Below are 25,244 nucleotides of genomic sequence, written 5' to 3' on the forward strand. Positions count from 1 at the left end.
CATACATTTTAGAAGTATGTGGATCAAATGTAAAATTAGAAGCTAAAAGTGAAAGATTTAAACCTTAAAACAATAATGTACATATTCTAAATTTGCATGGCAATCACGTTAATTACCACTTAAATAAAGGTTTTAAAAGGAGACATCATTACTATTTTTCAAATTTGTCTTCAATATTTTTTAGATTAAATAGTAAAAGTAGCAATAGGTTAATTGTTACAACTCTCGTACATTGGTGGCTAGGGTTGGCTAGTACAAACCGTCACGTAATTAACACTGATCCACTCATTGTAATCTGTCATTTTCCATAACAGCCAACATCATTAACACTGATCGACTCATTGTATTTTGTTATTTTCCATTTTTTCTAATGGAGAGGAGATGGTATTATTTTTAAAATTGGATCTTCTCCCAAGTAGTTTTCAGTCATTACACAGTTTGATTTACGAAACAAATAGAAAATTGCCTAATAAGCATTCAGTTTTTGGCATCGATTTGCACTATAAATGACACCAATCGATTTGTGTGCATCCTTGTAATACAGTGCCTTACTACTGCTAGTGGCCATTCACGTTTTTCGTAATTATTGGAAAAAAATGAAAATTACAGTATAATAAATAAGAAATTAAATAATAAAAAGATCCATGTGAAAGATTTTAATGTGTTCATACAAAATATAAAAATTTAATTTTAAAAAAGCGCTTATTGGAAAACAGAAATTAGAATGACATTAAAAATAACAGAATAAAAAAAAAAAAAAATTTCTCGTCTACACCACTAATTTTATTCATTTAACTAATCAACATTTCACCGTTCTTATTATTAATAATATTATATCTATATTAATGATATTTTCTTACATCTTGTCGATTCACTTCTTGCATTTGACATTGAATTCATGGACACGTAGAAATATTGATAAAACCCCGAACATATTTATCAAATAAACTCTAAAATAGAAGACTGGAATGCACAGGAACTTCCTAAACTTGCAATTCCACATTCCCTGGTGATAAAATTGAGGTCTCGCATACAAAGAAGGTTATCAGAAAATGAAAAACAAGAACTCAAAAGGAGACCAGAGAGAGAAGTTACTTGAAAATGTTAGGCATCAAAAAGCAGTTTGCGGTTGAGCTTCTCATCCTCCAACTCAATGATAAAGGTTCGGATTTCCATGGGAGAGAGTTCCACCACTAACTTTCTAGGATCTACAGCTCCTCCTCTCTTAACTTTAGATTCTTCATTCGAGCCACCATTTTCTACCTTCCAAACCTTTCTTTTCTTCTCCATATCTGTCCTTTTTTGATTTGCAGACAAGTTCATTTCTGTTATCTTATTCATCTGAAATGAGCCAAATAAAATGATTAATCCAAGAGAAAGAGGCAGCAGCAACTAGTTTCTACACTGTCTATTCATAATTCAATACCTCCTTTCCTGGAAATAGCTTCTTTAGTTCTACTCTTGCCATCACAGAATATTCCTTTTCCTCTCCAGTCTTTGCCATTTTCATAAGCCAACAGAAACAAACAGAGTTATATTAGTACTTTTAACGACGACCGAAACATACAGAAGGTGTTCTTAAACTCTGCAGACCAAATAACAAATAAAAAAGCTAGGAATTGCGAGTACCGACATTCTTTCTCATAAGAGTGGCATAGGATACTGTCGAAAGTATAAATAAAATTCCAAGTTGGAGTGTAATTTTTGTAAACCCAATATCATAATCTAGATGCAAAGGTTTTACCACTGGCTAAGTTGGGAAGGATGGGAGAGAAGAACTATAACTGAAAAACTATTTTCCCAGTTTCTGCCCCAACCATTTTATTTCTAAAATTTCATCCAGAAAATCAAGAGGAACTAGAGCCATTGAGAATTATTAATATACAAAATATTATTTGCATGTCCTTTGGAAGGGAACAGGAAAAATATAGCCAATCAAGTTTATAATAAAGTCGCTCAAGCAAAACTTATAGCCAGTATTTAACCACTAAAAAGCGAAACTACTTGCTGTGCATGATAGATTAGCACCTCATACAAATGAGCCAATCGAAGCAGAATGTTTCCCTTATGAAGTTCCTGTACAAAATTAGAGCAATAATCAAATCAATTTTAGATGGAAAAAGAATGAAAGCAACAAGTTGAATTCCAGGAAACTGAAGAAACGTTTCTGAAGATGGGTGTTGAAGTTCAGCAGTCCTACAAGTTAACGATGCAGCAAGAGAAGCAAGAGACTAAACCAAGCAAAAAGTCGTAATTACCTGTAAAGTTATAACAGCAACATTTTTCGGTAAACTGTACGTGGAATCAATTCCGGAAAAAGTAAGTTTATGAGATTTTGCCCATTCATCTCCATCCTGCAGGTTAATTGCCATGTAAGGATAATCTAATAATGTTATAACTTCTCCTTTTCCCTTCCTCCAATATTCACCTGTTCAGCAAAGGCCAGGAGAAGTGGAGAAAAAATCTCCTGACCAAAAGAACGACGCCATTTTGCACCCTCTCCTAACGGGTCAATTCTATAATATAATCTTCCTTGAATCTGCATAGCATAATGTAAAATGTAAATGCTAAAAGTGGAGCACGACAACAAAGCAGAGTGGACAAAACAAAGACAAAATGAATAAAAGAAGAAGATATGACATGGAGAGATACCGAGTAATGTGAGAAAAAGAACAAGTATATTAGTTTGTTATGAGTTACCTAATTAATTTAATCAAGTTGTTAGTTTCGAGTTAATTATTTTTTTAACTTGTCAATCAACATTTTAGAATTGATTAATTAGGTCCACTTTTTTATAGCCTTCAGTCTTGGGAGGTTTGTCCCTTGCTGGCCATGAACTTGGCTTAATCCAAAATCCTCTGCATCAGTTGAAGGGACGGGATAGGAAATAAAAAGAAGTACACGGTAATCTATCACCATTACAAGGAAAAATCATAAAAATTTAATGACGTCATCAAAATCTGAGTAAAAAGGTCCATCAAAGAAACCAAACGTTTTACAGACAAGATTAAAGCAAAAATATGAATTTGGTGAGAATATGAATATCTTATGCAATTTATTCCCTTAAAAAAAAAAAAAACTGTAAGAAGCAATTAAATAGTTCGATTATCGCAAAAATTTAATCAGCCTGATCAACCACATTAATTCCAATGACTCAAATAAGCTAAGCTACCATTTTCAATTAGACGATATATGGGGCAAGCAAATTTAAAGTTGAGCCATACATCAACTACAGACCTCAACCTCAGATTCAATTCAATGATATAGGATAAAGAAAAAATGGTCTAGGTGCCAAAATTTTAAAGAGTTAGGTGCAAGTTCTTACGGTCAGTCCTCTGCAATCGTCATTGACACAAACTGTTTCATTTAAAGCCTCTTCAACACCTCTGGAATCATCTAGTAGTAGCCTCCTGAATGTTTAAAAGAATCTAAATTAGGTCCAACAAATAATTTTTGCATAAAGAAAGAATTTCCCACTATCAATTAGCTATGTTGTAAGTTGAAACTATATCAACCAAGTAAAATATAAATTACATAGGAAAACCTCCGGCAGCTCTTAGCACGTGTAAATAGGAGCAAAAGGGAACAACTATTTCTTTGGAAATATAACTATGCACCTGTGAAGCATCAACTCCAATTGCCCATCAACTAGGCTGGACCCCCCAACAGCACGATCCACCAAAAGTGAAAATTCTTTCTTATCATCTTGTGTATAGATCCCAAGATTAATCTGAAAGTATAATCCACTTAATTAAACAACTATAGGCTGCAATGTTAATGTGTCACTGAGGAGAAACAGGAATAAGATTAGAAATCACAATCATCTACAAGCGTGAAATCCACTGTATTCTCTGCAGGTAGTTAACCTTATCTGGCTCATGTACATACTCATGGGCACATCAAAAGGAAACTGAATTTTGTGGAGGATGAAGGAAGGAGGTTGCATCAGTCAGTAGTACATCAAACAGAAAACTTAAATTGAGATATAGACAAGTACTGGTCAATCCTTTTAACTTCAGGATCAGAGTAACATTAATACAGAATTTGGGCACCAGAACTTCCAAAAAAATAAAGGCTAAATATATAAAATGATTCTTCATGTTTGAGGTAATTTACATTTCTGAACCAAGTTCTTAGTCTTTTAAAATTAGCAATTTTGTGCGTAATGTATTGATTTCTCTTAGAAAAATTGTCAAAATTTATTACCAGAAAAATGAGTGAATCAGTCACATGGTCATTCATAATGCTCTGTGTGTAAATGCGAACCATTATAATCCATTCATAGTAATTTCAACCATTTGACTTATGATCTGTGATCTTTTATATTATTGGAATTACTTCGAACATCATTACAGGTGTTATCGACAAAGTATATGAGTGAAAAGGAAAAAGAGGACAAGCGTACTAGTAACGGAATTCAAAACCGGTGGCTCATCGGCAATGCATGAAGCTCATGTCTGACAGATTCCAACAGTTTGTAATGATGAGCTTGCTTTTTGGATGGCAATGCTCCTCCCAGGGTGGGTAGTGTTAACAACTAGCCACCCACCCCAAAGGCGATGACCGAAACTTTGAAACCCTTATTCTACTTGGAAGGTAAAATCCTAATTGTGTCAAGAAATCCTAATCATCTCAAGAAATCCTAAACGATCTCACGCTCTTACAAAATGTGGTCTAACAAAAACTGGGAGGTTTGAGAGAAAACACTCGTAGTTATTGATATTCTGTTCATTTGGGTCGTATCTATAAAATATATATGGGATCCTAAAGGATAAATAACTATTGAGCTCATATAATAAGGCTATTTACCCATGCTATAAAAATGGATAGAATTGTTACAGTGAATAATGCTCCAAAAAGGCCACAGGGTACATAAAAGCACTTACTGGATAATAATTTCCTGCAACAGGCTGGTTCACTTCCAGGTTCCAGTCTGCTCTATAGTCACGAATCTGCAAGAATGAATAAAAAGATGAAATCACAGTCAGTGAGGAATCGGATGATCATATCACAACTCAATCAAGGATATCATCACAATGATACACCAATTCAGAAATCTGTAATAAGTAGGCACTATTAATCCAAGTAATACCATGTGGATGATCATTCTTATATTAAGAAGATAACATCTATTCTCAAGTGCAATAAGTGAAAAAGGAATAAGCTGACATCATACCCTTTTGATAAAATCTCTGCCGTTGGAATCTGTATAAAATGTTTTATTGGTTTTCATATTAGTTGCAATTTGAGTTGCTACTTCTTTGCCAACTCCATCATCAATAGGTATAGGCCCAACCTGAAAAGCAAATTTAGTCAGCAGCTGTAATAAATACATAAATTTACTAGGGTTGGGGTGCTTCTTTTGGGAGTTGGAGGGTTTCAGAAATTAGATTAGATAAATAGTGAAAACAAATAGGCGTGTTCAAATGAAACCAAAAAATCAGAACAGAAAATGAGTGATTTTTTTGGGTTCAGTTAAGAGATGAATAATTAAAAATTACATTGATATTATTTTTGTTAGTTAATAGTAGTAATTAACAAAATATTATTTTTCTAAATTATCATTAACGATAATATTTATTTCATACCTTATGAAATAATTTTATAAAGTTCATACAAAATGCACATGACAAAACGAGCCAACAAAAAAAACTAAAAGAAAAGACTCCAACTATTAAGAATAAGAAGCAAAGGATAACTCTTTAGTCACCGTTGAGCATCTATAAAGAGTCAAAGTCTCATATTTACTCTTAGTGAACATCTATAAAGAGGCCAAAGACTTCGGTCTTTAATGTAGGTAGGGGGAGTCGAGTAATGGTAGGTAGGGGGAGTTGAGTATGAGTTGAGTTCTAGCCCTCCAAAACATGCTTCTAAGTTCTAGTATAGTGGCTATTTTTCCACCCTCCTAAACTAAGACAGGTTTTTTGAGTTAACCCACCCTAGGATCATGATCGTTTGTCTTGGACATTGTTGCACTTGTGTCACCCAGGACATGAGGGGGATGACTTGACGTTATCCTCACCAACCAGCTTAGCAAGACTTAGTGAGGCTACCACATCCAAAACCATTAGCATGGGGAACTACCAGACGTGGTTACTCTTAGCTGTAGCCTAATATGATATGGCTAAAATGCAAGAGCCAAAACTAGGTATACCACAAAGTTATAACTTATCTAAATAGAGTAAAATTGAAACTTCAAAGTTAAATTTAACTCACTAGTCCTAGAAACATATGAATTTTTACCAAAAAATAAACAGAATTCAAGTAAAAGGTAGGTATACAATCTTTTGACAAAGGACCATTTACATTGATAAGAGAAATAGGAAAATAAAAAAAACAAGAAGATATAATCCCAAACTCCTAGAATGAGGGGAATTATGGGAAAATCCTCTTCCATTTAGTATGGGATGAGGGCTCTCAGAAGTCACTACACAAAAAGTAAAATGAAACCATCATCTACAAGCATGAAAGTGGTACAAACTCTTTACCCGCACTTCATTTCCTAAGGTATTATTAAAATTATATGACTTGCTTTCTCTAACCAAGAAAACCATACACATATTTAATTCAGATCTCGTTTTCAATTTCCCCAGCCCCAAATTTCCCCCTCTTCCTTCTTCCACCACCATGTCCGACCCACAGAACCAAGAAAACCATAAACATAAAGTAGTAATATAGAAAATTTAATTACCCAAAAGAATTTGTTATGATTGGAAAAATTTCAAATTTCAGTAATACATATATAAACAAACATACCACAAGCCAAACATAAAAATATAAGGTCAAAATAAATTAGCAGTGGCATCAGCCCGACCAACTTACATTTTCCCCAGGGGATAGTTAGAAAGCTGAGAAGGAGAAAAAAAAAGAGGCACGAAAGAGATAGGTAAGCTTACAGTAAATTCTACTTCAACATGCTCTTTTTCCTTTTGAAGTCTGGTTACCTGCATATATGAAAATGGAAATAATTGAAAACATTAATCAAAATACAAGATGACTTATGCACAAAACTATTAGTGATATGACTTCTGCTCCAAAGCAAAACTTTCCTTTCTATTTTTTCATTTTCTTTTTGGTTGGAAACAAAACTTTTATTGAGAAATATGAAAGAACAAAGTACGTACAAAAAAGATAGCCCAACAAGAGGAGCCAAGCCAAAACTAGGCATACAACCAAGGGCTTCAAGAATATGGCATAACGGATAATTACAAAATTCCTTGGAAACCAGTGCCTAAGGAGAAGCATTAAACCTAATAAGCGACCAAACATCTTCCCAACCCTCTAAAAGTTCTACTATTCCTTCCCAGCCAAATGCCCCATAAAACTCCAAACAAAACTTGCTCTCCAAAGGATCTGCCCCTTATCACAAAGGGAAAAAACAGAAGAACCTCATTGTTTCAAGCCAAACAAATCCCGGATCAAGTGAAGTGCTCATGAAAAGAATGCACCATTGCAACCCCAACAAAAGGGAAAAAAAAAAAAGTCTCTGCATGCGGATCGAAATGTTAACCCCAAGCAAAATCTGCAAAGCAAAGAATTCGACCTTGGGATTTTAACCTTTTAAGGCAAGACTGAGGGGAAACACAAAAAATATGGAAGAAAAGGATTTACAAGAAAATCCCCCGTAAGTGTTTGAGCCATTCCAGCAGAACAATCTAACAAATTGACAGTCGAATGGAAGATTAGATGAGATGGCTTTACAGAGCTTCAATTCTACAACAATGAAATAGTGATTTCATATATAGAATTTTTCACAAGTTGTCTTAAAACACTTGACCGAAAAAATTATTCCGGAAAAACTTTTGAAGTAAGAACATCTACACTTTCTTGTATGTTACTTTCACATCTTAAAGTCTCAAGTAGGACCAAATAGTTCTCACTTAATTTCCCATCCTCTCCTTCTCTCCCAATTCGTTGGATCTCTCTTTCTTCCCCATCACCTGCTCTTCAGACAGTCTTTGTTAGGTTAAAAATGGAGTTTTTGAAATACAAGACTCAGAAGTGCAAAATTGAAAGGAAAAAGGAGGAGGACATTCTAGTAGAAGTTAGATGCTGCTTCCAGAGGGAGTGTAGTTAGATTTATTTAAACCAGAAAAATAATACCTTTTCTTTCTTCATTCAAAACATTTCCCTTGCTTAATTGTTGACTGCTTAGAGCTGTTTGTTTTTTTTCTTTTTTCTTTTTAATAACTGGGAATCGGAGCTTTGCTCCCTATACCCAGGGGCTCCCGCGCCTGCCTAGAGGTGTTTTTTTAACTACAAAGGGAACACATTTTTCAACAAGTCTAGGACTATATTTTTTGGGTCGAACAATCTCTAGTAATAGGTGAAGCAGAAATCTTTAGGTATGAGAATCATGGAAGGAAAATATGACATCATGGTTCCAAAAGCGTAGAAGCAAGAAATTTAGAAGAGTTCTTGGGAGAGGAGAGAAGACCAACGAGGTCTCCCAAGACAACTTAATTGTTATCATAAACATGAAAAAATAATATTTACAACTAATATAAAGAACAATTGAAAAAAAATTTATGTTCTCATTAAAAAATATATATCTATCAAAATGTGAATCTCTTTTAATGAGGAAAGAAGGCCACACGGAGTTAGTTTTTATTTTCATATACAAAAATAGCTTTATATCATTTACAAAAATAAGAGATTAACTTTTGAATGTTCCACAATTGAAGGAGCTTCCTTTAGTGGGATGGTGGGAGGGTGTGGCTTGTCAAGGCCATATTACCTGATATAACCAGGGATTTATCTGTTGATGTACTTCATTGATCAAAGGACCTTGCAAAACTGTCAAGGGGGCCTGAAATTTTGAAGAAAAGTTTTTTCTTCCATGAGAATTATGATTGATGCCTATCCAAGTAAAAACCCAAATTCTTGGTAGGAAAACAGACCTGTTTACTGGGCCTTATGGGGAATGTCCCATTTGGACGGAAAATATATGCCCCAGCATTCTGAAAATGAAATCAAATTAATATAACAAGATTTTTATGGGCAAAAAATAACTATTTTCAAGTAAAATTCAAATAACCCAAAAAAAAAAAAAAACATTTTCAAGTAACATGGTCTACCTGAGGAGCTTTGTCCTTTCTTCCATCGTATCCTGAATAGTAACTGTATGATTGTTCAACCAATTCATTAACCTTCAATGACAAAAAATGGGTAAGTCTAGCCACATAAACTGGTAGCTTCCCTTTCTCTGTTTTCTTTTTGTCAAGAAGAGGGCTGGAAATTAAGAACGATGTCTTTGCATAATATTATACACAAAATGAACTGCTATAGTTGATAAAAAATACTTGGGCTTTTCTTTAACGAAGATGATAAGTAAAGATTGATGCTTTCCTTAGATTAACTTGAGTTTTCTGGTGCAAGCTCTTTTGGCCCAGCAGTTCAAGGAGAAAGTTATATCTCTTTGGTGCAAAATTGTAATTGTGTTTCTATGGAGAATTTGGCTAAAGAGGAAAGGCCATATTTTTTAGAATATGTATAGAATTTTTAGACAATGTATTAGAAGTCATTGTTCTTTTTGCATCTGGATGTACATTGTCTAAACGCTTTTATAAGAAGTAAATTGGAATAGTTTTCTTGTGATTCATCAATCATCAGCCTTTGAAAGAATATCTTGTTATTTTTATTGATACTCTACGTTACTTTCTTATAATAGTTTTTGTTTCCTACCAAAAGAAAAAAAATGCTAGTTGTTACACATTTCATGGTTAAAAGTAGAAAAATTCACCAGGATTCAAGAACTTCAGCGAAAGAATTTAGTGATGGTTGGATTACATACCAAACTCTTGTTATTACCATAAATAACTTTTCCTTGATCGGCAGAAAATTTAAGCTGAAGATTTCCGCTACCAACTTGAAAAGTTGATATTTCAGAGCTCTGAAATGTATGAATGGAAGATTTTATTGAATTACCACCTGCACAGAAAGAGTGACAATTACGTGAGTTCCAATGCATTCCAACTCCTACATACAATTTAGTTCAAAAGTGAAACAACATCATATGGGCGGACCTGCCCTCCTGGAGTTTGAGATAATGTATGTGCTGAAGCCAAATGGTGGAACTGAAACTGGAAATGCAAGCCAATATTTTGGATTTGCGGTAGGGGTGTTGCCTAAGTAGGCCTTTACATGGTAATTTCTCAAGCGCATGCTTGCATCAGCAATAGGAAGGAGCTGTGACTCAATTACTTTCCCTTCAGAATCTTTAACCACAACATCTTCACTGATAACCTATAGCCATTTATAATTTGCAACTATAAGAATTTGAGAATGTGCCAATAAATTGTTGATATAATACATTTTATACGGAAAAGAAATTGGCGGTGCAAATGCAGGACAAGGTGCAGTTGCAGGTCTTGTATAATAAAGGACTATGTTTTCAAAAAGCAAATATTCACATTCAAGGCAATATGAGAAACAAATAAATGCCAGAAAAATCAAAGTAAGATATGAATAAAACATTTCAAGATAAGATAATATTAAGCACATATTAGAAGATCTTCATAATCATTATTATATAATGACCCTACATGAACCTGGAACTTGTGAGAACATATAATAACACAAAGAATTTACTTATAAAAAGAGATGTGCCATCGTGCAAGATCATGTTCCCATGAAAAACACCCACGCGTAATTGTGAGGTGACAGATGATGACATTTGGGTAAAACATCCAATAATTCTATAATCCATCCGTTGCTTCACTATTAGAGAATGGACCATAAATACATCCAACAAACTACCATGGAAACGTATCACATGCATATAATACCACAAGTTAGCCATTATTTCTCTGCTGTGTATGCATGTCCATAAATATATGCAAAACACAAAACCATAAAGTCAATGAGAAATTGGTAGCACTCACAGGTACTCGTACGATATCACTTCTATTCCATCCAAGAGAATTGTAGATAACAAGAACCTAAAGATGATTAATGAAAATAAAACATAACAATAGATTAGATTGTGCAATAAAAATAAGAGAACAGAGTTTTTTTCTATTTAAGAGAAAACTTAGGATATGGAATTTGAACAAGTCCCGTACCAAATCTTTTCCTTGAGATAGATCAAGTTCTGATGCAGGACAGTAGCTTATATTCATGAGGGGGCACTAGAAATCGAGAGAAAGAAACAGACTTAGTTTACAGCTCAAAATGATTCTATCATGACTAATGAATACAGGGATGAACTTGAGAATAATGATAAAACTCATTTGGTCTACTAATTTGTGGTAGGTTGAGATTTATCAATAACACCAATTTAATTCAACACGACGACTTAAGTGAAAAGTTATTCAATTATACTACAAATTGAATGTCCACAAACAATTATATTCAGGTGAAAACTATTGAAAGAAAACAAATTATCAATTTCAATTTTGAGAACACATATGGTGCCTTCAAAATTGGGAAAATGACCATTTTGGATACAATTTTGGGTTTATTACTTTTCTTTTTATTTGGTGTAGTGCAATTTTTGACCTTTGTAAATATGTCTAAGCAGAATTTTAATCCTCCCTCTATATTCACTTTCTCATTTGATTTTTCTCTGGATGCTATATTTCCTTTCTCAGTGTCCTCTTTCTCTCCTATTCTTGATTTATCACAACTTTTTAAGATGGCATAACTAAACAAAAAGCTGGAGGTTGTTCAAACAACAAAATGAAGTTCCTGTGGTGTTTGAGATCATTGCCTGTTGGAACTTTATGGTCGGGTTACCACATTCAGAATATGATGAGGACTCCACCAAGCAAGAAAGTGCAGATGCCACTAACTTCTCAGCCTACAGAAATACAGTTGAGTAGATTGGTCGATAAAAATAAGCTAGAAGGTCTAAAGTATTTCTGGAACAAAATCAACATGCACCTCCTTATAGCCTATCCACAGTCGTTTAGCATAATCATTTGCCACATGCTGCTTTTCCGTACCAGTAACTGCATCATGATGTTGAGCAATTGCTAAGGCATCAGCCAAAGAATCTGTATTTAAGCCTGTGCTACTCCTTCCAACAAAAAACTCAAGTTGCCTTGCTGCCTGATTGCACAACCGAACATAATAATTACAACTTATGTTAAACCTTCAAAGTTTCGTAGCAAATGTTAACTGCACAGATACATCGCATACCAGATAATAACCACTCATCATTCTGACAAAGTGTTTGATGGATGGCCTGCTTGTGAAATATCCTGTCCAGTAAGCATTTACACGATCTGCATAGCTGTTATAGAAGAAAACCTTCAACTTTAAGAATAATTGAATTTGAGAAAATAGAGTGCTGATGTTTTAACTTCAATCAAACTTACGGAAAATAGTCATCAATCTTGACTGGCCAGGAACTATTCGTAGCAAATTTTGCAGAAGTGTAAACAGATGGAGTAGAGTACAAAGCATTTACACGTCCATCCTGGAGTTGTACAATATGAAATCAGTAACAGAAAAGCTAAAAAGAGTCAAAATGGATATGGATTTCCATAATAATTCCCAAAGTTTTTACACGCTCATCCTGGAACTGTACAAATATTAAATCAGTAGGATTAATACCCTCCACAGTGTTGGCCCCATCAACTATGACAGAACTTGCGTGAAGCTTTTAGGGAGGGCTCATCTCGTCATCAATGAAATTCTCATATTGGGAGAAGAGATCCTTCATCAAAGTCTTCATTCAAAAGGAGAACCTAAATTTTGTAATCATTCGAGAAAAAAAACTAAGTAGCATAGACAACTTTTTATTAAATCTATTTGGAGCTCCTCTTGCATCGATTGGTCCTCCCTAGATGTCATTGGTTTGGTGGGTGGTATTCTTGATCTGTGACACGATCCATCGTATTTGGTCAGAAATGTAAGAAAATGTGCTTTCTCTCTGCCCATTAATATCTCATTAGATTATGATTTTCCGTTCTGGCTTTTTGTTTTGAAAACATGCAGCTCCAACGCAAATCGTTTTCTCCTTTGGTGGAATGGTGGTTAAAAAATCCTATGATGGGTTGGCTTGATCGCAGTTTCATGACAAAACTAAGGGCGTCAAAAGAAGCTCAAAGAAGGGAGTGTTTCCTCTTTTGGAAGCTTAAGCAACCAACTAAATACCCTCTAAGCACACCTCAGAGTCATTAAAAATCAACCGGAGAAACAGGTTCCCTATCCTTTGAGGAGCATGGAAATCCAGGGTGCAAAATTACAATTACAACTATTCATGGAGCTTTGGGAACACCATTCTCTGATGATTCAATTGCTTTAGTAAAGGCAGATGGGTTATTAACAAGTTCATCAAAAAAAAAAAAAAAGAAAAAAAGAAAAGGTTATTCGAGAAAGAAGTTTAGAGAAAGGGAGAAGGTCCATTCCAAGAATCACTTCTTAACATTTTTGAGAAAAAGGGAGAAGGTCAACAACCAATTTTAATGTTAGGAAATTTAGTCAGAGTAATAAAGTCTACATGATCTTAGAAAAAGAAAAAGGCTTTGATGCTAATTTTTTGGATTCTTCAGATAATTCCTATGCAAGTGTTTGTAGTATTATTATATTATCTATGTTTTATAAAATAATTCAGCAACTAAAGAGGATGACATTTCAAGTGCAAGGACTGAGGGTGTTTGTTTCCCTTCATAACTAGTGACTTCTAAAACTAAAACTAAGGAAGAAATGGCTGATTCAATAAAACTCTGGTTTAGATGTAGAAGTGACACTGTGAAAGATGTAGCTTGGGATTGGAGGCTTAGAGTTTTTGAAAATATGGGATTATCTGGTTCTAACCTCAACTGATAGGAAAAATAAAGAGAATTTTCAAAAGCAATCATAACAAGGTGAAACTTCCAAAAGCAATATACCAATAATTACCAAGTATAGAAGACATACCACAAGATCATAAGACAACTATATCAGTACAAGGTTTCAATTTAATTGTAAACGACGCCCTAGAATCACATATAAAATTCCAACTTTCAATAGCATGAAATCTAACTAAAAGAATTTTTTTCTATAAAACTTATAATACCTTGTTGACGTAGTGAATGAGCTTGTCCAACTGCTTGAACCAGGTGTGTGCGTATTGATATTTGAAATCTGTTCCCATTGTCCACATTATATGATTTGTTCGAGTTATATTTGCCTGAGAATCCATAATGGTCACCATCAATTAATATGGCCTCGCCTCATTAAACAAAAAGAAACGCAATTCTTGCTTACATGCCACCTCAAACAAAAAGAATCACTGAAGATGCACTTGAGTGAGAGAGAGAGAAAATATGTGTACAGCTTGCCTTATTATCATCAAAGCTTCTACAATTCATGCTAAGAAGTAGCACAACTACACAAGATGAGATCATCAACAATCTATGGATCTCACCCGTGGACCAACATGCAAGAAAGAGAGCCCTTCAGCTACATAATCCAACTTTTGAAACACATTAAAGTTTCAACGTGGGATACAACTCTTTCCCATCAATTTTTAACCACGTTATACTTTGAGGATCAACTTCTCATTCAAACACCACTTTTGAGCAAGTATCTTGGGTATAACAAATATCCACCAAAATTGATTACAAATGTGAAGTAGAATTCACTCATAGTTGAACCTCAAGATGTCATTATAGCATATCTTTATCCAACATGTGTGTGTTTCTTTTAGTTAAGTATTTATTCTTAAATCTTATTTCTGTTATTATTTGCCTGTCTCTAATTCTTTCATGGAATCTATTTTACAATTTTAACAGAGATAAAATTTCACTTAAAGAACATAACGTGCCATATATGCATGGTTCATCAATTATTTGCATACGAAAAAACATAATTCAAAGCTCTCGTGATGATGCATTGTAAGTTGCAATAAATTATAAGTCATTTAAAATGTGGGAAGTACAAAAAAACTTTTAAAAGAAAGCACCTCAACTCAATAGAATGTTAGTAAATGCTAACATGGACAAGTTATCTATTTTTATAGCTTGAATGAATTTCCAAGAAAAAAGAAAAGGAGCAAACTGTAAAAGTAGTAAAATGTGTTCACATGCTTTTCTAAATTTATCAAAAATCAATGACAACTAAAGTTGCATGTATTAAACTACATTTCTGATTATATTGTTTAACTTCAATATTTAAATTAATTGTATTGAGAAAAATTTTAATATATTGGTAGTATAACTAATAGTTACACAATTAAAAACTTAAATTTCTATTATAGGTCAATAAAATATTATATCTATGTATATTTACGTATTTGTAAATATGAACACGTTATCACATGAATGGGTGCATGCTTATTAATTGAGATTTAACCATCAACACATGACGAAAGAAAACATTATATTATTAATCAACAATGTGTATTGAAGGGGAACAAGATTTTATAAAAAATGATAGATATTCATTCAACCATGATTATTATTTCTAATCAGATCCCCACAATAATTGTAAAAGTTATGTGTAGGACACATGATAATAGATAGTTTTCCAAAATAAGCAAGAAGGTACGGAGAAGATGATTTTTCATACTGAAAAGATAGGCAAGATTACATAATATGCATAAAGAGGTTAATCCAAATAAACAAAGTTCACTTTTATCGGTTACCTGAGATACTGCAGCAGCAACAAAGTCATTCACTCGATCTTGAACATTGTAATCAAACAAGTTCATATCATCCTTCATATCAGAGATGGAATTTGTGTCATAATTATGAACTGTTATACAATAAGTATGTAATGTTTTACCAAAGATGAAAATTAGGTTTAGGAGGAACAAAAGCAGAGATTAGAGATTACTTGAACAATTGGGGAATCATCATTAACTTCAAAGTAGAAACCAGATGGAGGTTCATAGTTCTCAGGGAAAGCACCAGCAAAAATCTGCAACATTCAAAAAGGTAATAACAAAGATGAAGCATTTGCTTATTTGTACAGTTAGAGACTAGAGTCAAAGAAGCATTTGCTTATTTATATGTTGACTGCTGGCAGAAGTTCACCTGAGCAGATGAACCAAGGCTTTTAGAACCCTGCCAGACAACTTCAAGACTCTTTTCGATTTTACGCTTAGCTCTATCTTGGTAATCTATCCGACCGAAGAAAAGTGAGTCAAATCCAACCTACAGTGACAGCAACTTGTCATTAGTTTGTAGAGAATAACTTCCACACTAAAGCTCCCCTTCAAAACGTGGCTCTATATGTACTGCGATTTAAACTTTCTTTGTCGCCTCAAAAAGGATTTCTTAATATAATAAAATGCAGCTTACTTCTGCTCCCAATAGGTAAGCCTGCACGGCAGAATGGCCAAAGGGATCAATTTGCCAACCAACTGTAGGAGTAACACCAAACTCTTCCTTTATAAATCTATGCCCAAGAGTTGTTTGATCAATCATATCGATGTAGTGTGTTGCTGCCTCATCATGCATACACATGCCCCCATTTCTGCATTGAAAAATTAAGATTAAGAATTCAAACTGGATGATAATATTGAAAATTTTCATTGAAAGGTAGTATAAAATATCAACGATTAGCTCCATGAGCTTCAAACATGGACAGGAAAAGCAATAATTATTATACATGAATTCTAATTGACCCGAGCTAACTAGTTTCCTGACTACATCTTGAACAATCTCACTCTGATCTGCCCACCATCTCTGGAAAAATGCCTGATTAACAAAACAAGTGAAAGTGTAATAATTAGCAAGCAGAAGATGGAAAAAAATATAATAATAAAAATACCAATAGTATATTTTTTAAAATGCCCTGGAGAAGAAATTTGATTTTATCAGCTCTTTTAAAAAATCACCAATTAACTGCCACTTTGCAAGTTTTGATACGAACAGCCATCTACTTGACTTGTGACATAAAGAAATGATTAAAGAGGTAACTTTTATCATGATTTTTGATAACTTTACAAGTTGTCGACTAGGGAAGAAATAAAAGATTAAGAAGATTCCTGTCCATAAACATTTAAATTCATTCCGTAGCTCTAATAGTCAAGGAAGAGAAAAGCGATAAGAAAAAAATCCAACCGAATAATGCGTTAGTTTTCATTTATCAACAGCTGAAGAGCTAGGAAAAAATGTCCAGAGATTATCCATTTTCTTCAGCTGCTCTTTCCCAATGGCATGGATTATTTTCTCAGAACCCACAAATTATTTCACCACCGATACTCATTTTCAGAACCAGAACAAGGAACAACATACCTGCTCGACATATATAAACTTCCGATTCTTGTCGGCCAGCAGTGCTGGAACCATAGAATCCAGCACATTCTGCACGCAAGCTCCCTGCATAGATTAAAAAAAAGGATCAGTGGGTCAGATTTCAAAAAACCCATTCCACGATCGCTGCAAACGCAGAGACAGAAACAAACCTGGATGGAGTTGTTAGAGCCAACATAGTACTGATCGACCGTCTTCAACCATCCAACGTCGTCGTGCGTATGCGCGACCAAGTGAACATTGAGCTTCCCAGGAACCACAGTCTGGGAAGTATTGTACACCATGAACTTCGATTCGGCGCCTAAAAGCAACGATAGAAAGATCGCGCCGAAAAGCAGCCGTAATTTCATCGCCATTAGAGATCAAAGTAAACAAGATGAAGAATTCAAGCCCAATTTAAACAAAATCACGATCGCTGATTTCAGTTAAACTGAAGAACTACCGGCATTTTCACAGGGCGATTCGTTAATCATTATCACAAGTCGTGAAAGTGAAGAAGAGAGAAATTAAATTGGAGTGGAGATTGCTTGGAGTAGAGGAACAGATTGTCTCTGTGACGGAGAGATTAAAGGATAGAGACTGAATTAAATTCTATAACTAAAAAATATGATCCATTTTGTTTTTGAATATTTTCGTTGACAGTTGCACTTTTGGGAAAGCGACTGAATCAGCTTTATTTATTTCTTTTGTTTTTATCTTTATCCATTTTAAAGGTGGGGCTTTAAGGAAATATTTATTTATTTATTTGTCCTTTTATATATATCCCTAAGTTTTTTAAAAAGTTTGAATTTGATCCTTCGCGTATCTTAGAATTCTTCAATGGTAAATTTATATGGTATAATATTAAGTGAATTGGTTGAAATTTAAATGAAAATAAATCATAAAAAAATAAAACTCGAAACTTCTATCCGTTTTCAGCAATAAGATGAACCAATTTTAACATTAACAATGATGAAGAACTAAACTGAAAAATATTTAAACACAAATAATAGAATTAAAAATTTTTAAATAAAATAGATAAAATTGAAAAAAAAATACTCAAACATTTCGGACTAGTATTATGCATTAATAATCCTAAAAAAAATCATTATTGGAATAAAAACATTATATATTATATAGAGTAATAACAAACAATAATAATATTAATAATAAGCATTTTATTTTTTATTTTTATTTTTTATTTTTATTTTTTTGACGGAGAAAAAGAGCAAGTTTCACTCATTAGCTTATTACACCAACAACTAATATTAATATATTAATATCTTTCAAAAGATTATGTTTTTTTTTCTTGAAGGAACATTTTAACTTTAATATTATAAAAAATGAACAAATCAATTTAGAATATGCAGTATTTTTAAAATTTTAAACAGTTTTCAAATCAAAACTTATTAAAAAGCTAAAAGAATGAGCAGAATTGAAAATTAGGAATTTAAATTTTTTAATTTAGTAAAGCAAATATTATAGATATCTTGCATAGATAAAGATTTTTATTAAACACTTTTTTCCCTCAAAAATTTAAAAAAATATACTGTTTTGGAAAGAGAGAGAGAGAGACTCTTTTAACCAAAAATCAATCTTGAACATGTCAATAAATAATTTCACGAACAAAAATTTAAAATCAGACTATTAACAATATCCTTTTATCACATGAAAAATAAACAAATATAACCATAAACCACCAAAATAAGTAAGTAAGAATATTAAAATCTCAACAGACAAACAAAAAAAAAAAGCACAAAAAACCAAAGTACATATTCGTACACGTTTTTAACCCAAAATTAGTTATAAATGTCCAACTTCCTGATTTGGTAATTTTAATGTATGATTCACAATACACATCATACTATGATACAAATATGAGGTATTTAGATAAATAGTATAAAATAAATATCTATTTAAAATATAATATAAAATTTATGATTTTACAAAAATAAAATAATTCAAATTAAACTCAGGCTCAAATGTCGTCAACTTTACATCAAAAAAAAATTTTGAATGGTCGTGACATTTTTCAAAATGTATATTAAATTAATGTTATGTGGTGTAATTTCTTGATCTTTATTTTATTGGTTAAAAGATAAATATCATAATCAACAATAAACTAATAAATGATCGACTAAGCACCCATATATGACTAAAAAGTCGTAAGTTCGAATAATCCTCACACATGTACTAAAAAAAATCGTTAACTTTAATAGATTTACAAGAAATATAAATGTTTAAAAAATAAAAGTATTTTTCAAATCCAAAATAAATTACCACAAACATGTGGTGGCGCAGTAGGCTTATGATCAAATGGGGATACTTCACTCCTCGGTTTAAGCCCCATAGAGCATGTGGTCGGGGCTTCCACCCCACCACCTCCCTCATTCGATGACAAGTCCCGTAATGTCGGTTACCATCTTTCTAAAAGGTCAAATCAAATGTTCAAAAAAATTTAATCTCTAAACTTTTGAAAGTAGAGATGTCTAAAATACATTTGGTTCGTGTATTTTCAACATTTTAGTCCATAATCTTTTAAAAGTAGTGATTTAGTCCATAAACTTTAAAATTGATAACGATTTAGTCAATCGTGCTCAAAATCGAACCAGCCATTTCAAAAAGATTCTGACACTAGATTATCTACTCCTAAGTTACGAAATTACACGAAAAAAATATATTAAGCAAAATGACATCAATCAAAAGTATAATCAAAGAAATTGGATTTTTTTTAAATAATATTTTTTAAAACTTATTTTTAAAATAATGCTCATTTAAAATGTATTAAAAGAAAAATGCAAAATTTGAAACTATTTCTAAATATAACACTTTGGAATTTAGGACACCACAAGAGACAACCTCCTAGAAGAACTCTCGATAAAAGGCACTCGAGCAAGCTGATATGATATTTCCATTGGTTTTTCCAACGCCGGAAGAATCTTATTCTTTTAGAAGTAGTCGATGACTAAAAGGCAAGTCCGACGGCAGGCCCGACCTGCCCGGAATGCGGCTCGAGCATAGTAGGTCCGGACGCCTAGCATGAGGCAGCCTTCTCTGGTGGCGGCACTTTCCTGAGCCACGAGTGAGGCTGGAAAACGAGTTGAGGCGGAGACTCTGTAGCGCCTACACAAATAAGGTGGGTTGAGATTTATGAGGATTGGCAATAGAGAAAGATGCTACCACTCCTTGAAATCACTTTCGCTCTGCTCACGCTAAGGTGGACAAGACCTTACAACTAGAAAATTGGGCAAAATCACAAGTTATCTTTAGAAAATTGGGATCTCCTTGATGATCCTCCTTTCATCACAGAGGGGCAAAAGATGAGTTGAGAGTTTCATCGAGATTACTATCACTCGTCCTAACCTCTCATATGTTGTGGGGATTGGTTGTCAATGTTGGGGATTGGTTGTCAATGTTATGCTATCTCCACAGAAGTTAAATTTGGATGAACTAAAAAAGATCCTCAGGTATATAAAGAAAGACCCACCCTAAAAAAAAAGGCATTCTTTTATCGGTAAGCAAAAGGATCCTTACTACGGACAACTTAGGACCTATTCAGATGTAGCCCCTACCTCTTAAAGCTAAAGGAATGGTGCACTTAATTCCAAAGTATTATTTTTTGAAATAGTTTCAAATTTTGAGGTAAAGAGACGACTATATGACGTGGCGTCAATAAAATGATGGTCGACGACCATCTAGTCATGTACTTACCATCGTGTTTTCAAGAGATGAACTACATTGATTTTTTTTTAATATTAAATGTATTGTATTATATATTAACAAAAAACATCTATTTTCAATGTTCGCTTAGTGGATGGAGCACCCTCTTTACAATCCAGTCTTCTTGGGTTCAAATAAAAAGTTGATTAACGTTAAAAAAAATGCAGGACTAATTTTGGGTTCTGATTATAAAATACTACATAGATATTATATAATAAATAATAAATATTATTTTATAAAAAAATATTTTCTATATGTTAATCAAATTTTTATTTTTACTTTTTCAAACTATAAGACTTTAAACCCGAGAAGGTCAGGTTGTAAGGAATGTGCTCCATCCACTGAGCCAAAGCCTAATTTTGAAAAGAAATGCTATTTATTAATATTAATATAACGAATATTTTATTTAAAAAAAAAATCAATCATGGCTCATCCCTTAAAAAGGATCCGTTATTGCATGCCTAGATGGTCGTCGACCGTCATTTTATTTGAAAAAAACAAAAAATATCTATATTGAAACCACGTTGTATGGTCGTCGACCATACAACCAAGTGGTGTCTGAATTCCAAAGCATCATTTTTTTGAAATAGTTTCAAATTTTGGATTTTTCCTTTAAAATGTTTTAAATGAGCATTATCTTAAAAAGAAGTTAAACTAGAAAAAGAAAACTCAAGTAGTAAATTAATGTCATTAATATCAAACTAATGACATGTAAATTAATGTCAAACTAGAAAAAGAAACGTCCAATCGAATTTTAAGCAAGGATGACAAATTCAAAACAAGAAGCACCCAACTATCACTAGATGACTAATTCATCGTAGTCGATAGGAAAAATCAACAAGTTTATATCAAACACAACCAAAGATGAAATAAAAGAATCAGAAGACAATATTGCTATTCAACCATCTAAAAGTAATCTCCATCCACAAAACTATCCTCTCCAATAATCAGAGATGTAATGTAACATAATTAAATAAATTAAAAGTTAAATTTTAGAGATTCGAGGCCAAAAACAATAGTCTCAAAAATAGGTTAAAAAAAATTTCTAATATACTCATAATATATGATGAAAAAAACCATGGAGAGTAGAAATATAATTACAATGGGTAACAAAAGTTGATTTCAATAAAAAAAAAAAAAAAGTAACTGGCACCGTACCAAAAAAAAAACTACAAAAAATCCAACCAATATTCTCAAATGTATAGAGTTTTACGATTCAGGTAAGATCAACCCATGGAAGAGCCAATTTGGAATCATAAATAGATAAAAAAAAATTCAACCTTGCTTAGGATCTGACCAACAATGACAAGAACATTCATCTAAACTGACACAAAAATAGCCTAACGAACAAGTGGGCGACTGGTAAAAAAAGATAATTAAGAAACAATAATAGTAAAATCCAATCAATGAATTCAGATTGCCTGAGCAAATTACCAATACATTGAAAAATCAAATCTTAATCTTGATAAGAACATTCAATTGAAAAGTTAAGCAAAAATCAACGAGGTTAACTCAACACAAGCAAACACCTATCCTAATAATAATAGAATTAAAAGATACTCCTAAAAGACTTTTATTCACCTTCAACAATCCAAAATCAACAAGCCATGAGTTAAAACTACTGGGAAGTTAAAAATAACAGAAAGATTTAAGTCATAACTCAAGAGTGATCGCTGTATACCAATGAAAGGAATAATTTTCAATCTACTTGATTAAAAACAATCCTCTATAAATATAAACCTCGTATTATATAATACTTGATCAGAGAATCAAACTTGGTTACAGTAAGAGGATAAAAATTAATTTTAACTATACTCAAAATCCGACAATCCAAAAGAATTCATCTAACCTTGCACAGAATAGTAAACATAGTCAGATAATGGCCAAGTAGAACAGCACATCCAATAGAACTTAAAAGGATATTGGATAAATTCCACCAAGAAAAGAAGGGGAAAAAATCCATAATTTACCAAAAGAATTTAGCAAACTTAAAGATTTAATTTTTGAAACAAACCCAGAAACATGTGAACAACAACAACCAAACCGAAAACCAAGCATATATATGTCAATAATTTTCAATCCATCCAATTAACAAAAAATCCTCTAACAAATGCATAAAAACAAGTCAAAAGCATCCATCAGACGATTTTATATCCTCGCAATATATGTCAAACTAAACTAGAAGGATAAAATCTAATTTTAACTATACCAAAATCTAACCAGTCATGGCAAAAGAAATCACCGGAACTTACACAAGATAGTGAACTCCTTAGTTTGAAATTACAAAAAGAAAAGTTTTAAGGAGAATAATATCAATCAAAAGCATAGCACATAGTTAGGTAACATTTGACCAACAAACAAATCAATTACTCCACATCCTTAGCAATATAAAACCAATCATTGAAGAGTATACTTATCGTAGTAGAAGGATAAGGAAATTATTACTCCGTGTAAATAATGTCCCACTAGGATAAAAAATACCCATTTGAATTTTAAGCAAAGATATAGGATTAATTCAAAAAAAAGAAGCACCCAACTTATTGTTTCAATGACCAATTCATCAAAGAGCCAATTGGAAAATTAAGGATAGGGAAATTTATCACTCCGTGTAAATAATGTCCCACTAGGATAAAAAAATACCCATTTGAATTTTAAGCAAAGATATAGGATTAATTCAAAACAAGAAGCACCGAGCTTATTGTTTCAATGACCAATTCATCAAAGAGCCAATTGGGAAATTAAGCAAGAAGCAACGAGTTTATATCACCACAAATAATTTATCAACTAATGAAATTATAAAAAAATGACAAAATTGAAAACATTTAACCATCTAAAAGTAAAAACATTCAAGTCCCCACAAAAATATCATCTCCAATGATCAGAGAAGTAATTTTCAAGTCCATCTGATTTAAAAATTTCTATTTTCTATCAAATCCAATAACATGGGAAAAGCCATCGAACAAACAATTTCATATCCACAAGTAATAAAAAAATACCATGAAGAGTGAAAAACGTTGCGCATACACAAAAGCTAACTTTGAGTCTTTGACAACAAAAATTAACGATCTTTCAACCAATGAAAAAACATACAAATACCAGAGCATACTCATAGCAATGTTCTCACCTATTGGAGGAATACTTAATAAATTTATCATATTTCAAGAATGCTTTTCTAAAACAAGGAGCACAAATCAACCAACAAACAAATCGATTCTTTCAAATCCTTCAACATATAAGTCAACCATCAAAAAGCCAAATATTAGTTAAATAGAAGGATAAGAAAGTAATTGTTTACCGTGGATAGTATCCAAATAGAAGAAACCATCACAACTTTAAGTAAAGAAATAGGGCAAATTAGAAAATAATGAATTCACCCAGCTTTAAAATTTGTTCCTCTTCTTCCATAGCAGTAAAAAAAAAAAAAAAAAAAAAACCATTAAATCGACAATCACATATCCTCACATAGTACAAAAAATTCATCACAGAGACAAATTTGGGTCAAACTCAAGACTTTGTACGGTAAGAAATATGTTTTCCTCATAGTTAAGATAGTTGGCAGAACCATGTATTGACTAATTTTTCCAACGAAAGATATAATTCTTAATCCACCCCATCAAAAAATATCTAATAAATGCAACCACATAAAAAGTATCCAACCAACAATACAAGTTGTACTTGATATGATCAATTGGACTAACTTCAACAATGCTCCGATAACATTCCTCTAAACTTAACACAATATAGCCAACTTTCAAAACGGATGTATAGTTTCAAATCCTCAAATACATATATAACACAACCATTGAAACAGTAAACATAAATAAGGTTTATATAGTCCGAGGGTAAAAAATTATCACTTGCCGTAGATAATATCCTACTAGAAAAAAGCAACTATTGAAACTTTAGCTTTAAGCAAAGAAATAGGATAAAGTTAAAAGAGCTCAAGTTTTTTTTCCTACAACAAATGCATAATTTGTCTAAACCATCCGACCAATTATTCCAAATCGATCCTCTTAATTATATTTCATGATTGCTTTAATAAACCAAAGGAGCATCAAGCTACCGGGTCAATAGTTTGAGGTCAATAGTTTCAAATCCTCAAATAGACAAAACCACACCATCGAAGAGTCAAATTAAATCAGAGTTACAATAGGATGGTAAGAAAATTATCACTTGCTGTAGATAACATCCCACGAGGAAAAAAAACAGTCCTTGAAACTTTAAGCAAAGAAATAGGATAAATTGATAAGAGTTCAATGCTTTTTTTTTTCCTTCAAAACATGCATAATTTGCCTTAACCATCCAACCAATGATTCCAAATAAATTCGATTAATCCTATTTCATGAATGCTTTAAT

At 32.7% G+C, this 25,244-nt stretch overlaps 1 protein-coding gene across 1 annotated transcript; it reads right to left on the reverse strand.

Annotated features, from left to right (window-relative positions):
- Positions 1 to 913: 913 nt before the first annotated feature.
- On the reverse strand, positions 914 to 17,804 carry LOC111011824 (putative alpha-mannosidase At5g13980). Its single transcript, XM_022285722.2, has 29 exons — positions 17,342 to 17,804; positions 17,172 to 17,255; positions 16,543 to 16,631; positions 16,233 to 16,407; positions 15,966 to 16,085; positions 15,766 to 15,849; positions 15,575 to 15,646; positions 14,006 to 14,119; positions 12,321 to 12,421; positions 12,142 to 12,235; positions 11,884 to 12,051; positions 11,711 to 11,800; positions 11,064 to 11,129; positions 10,884 to 10,940; positions 10,026 to 10,245; positions 9,794 to 9,930; positions 9,078 to 9,149; positions 8,901 to 8,960; positions 8,738 to 8,809; positions 6,897 to 6,944; positions 5,177 to 5,296; positions 4,887 to 4,952; positions 3,618 to 3,730; positions 3,326 to 3,410; positions 2,429 to 2,539; positions 2,259 to 2,354; positions 2,029 to 2,076; positions 1,427 to 1,495; positions 914 to 1,341 (listed from the first exon to the last, which is right to left on the reverse strand). The coding sequence occupies exons 1-29, from the start codon at positions 17,543 to 17,545 to the stop codon at positions 1,105 to 1,107; spliced, it is 3,072 nt and encodes a 1,023-aa protein (XP_022141414.1). The 5' UTR covers positions 17,546 to 17,804; the 3' UTR covers positions 914 to 1,104.
- Positions 17,805 to 25,244: the final 7,440 nt, after the last annotated feature.

The sequence above is a fragment of the Momordica charantia genome, assembly GCF_013281855.1.
Source record: "Momordica charantia cultivar OHB3-1 chromosome 4 unlocalized genomic scaffold, Mcharantia_2.0 BLBB01000004.1, whole genome shotgun sequence".
In the NCBI taxonomy this organism is placed as follows: Eukaryota; Viridiplantae; Streptophyta; class Magnoliopsida; order Cucurbitales; family Cucurbitaceae; genus Momordica; species Momordica charantia.

Bases quoted from the DNA above. Each gene is read 5' to 3' on its own strand.
- LOC111011824 (XM_022285722.2), bottom strand. From the start codon at position 17,545: ATGGCGATGAAATTACGGCTGCTTTTCGGCGCGATCTTTCTATCGTTG. The intron at 11,801-11,883 runs GTGCATGTTGAT...GTATTTCTGTAG, and splicing joins TGTGGATAGGCTATAAGGAG to GCTGAGAAGTTAGTGGCATC. The intron at 4,953-5,176 runs GTATGATGTCAG...TCATTCTTGCAG, and splicing joins GCAGAGATTTTATCAAAAGG to ATTCGTGACTATAGAGCAGA.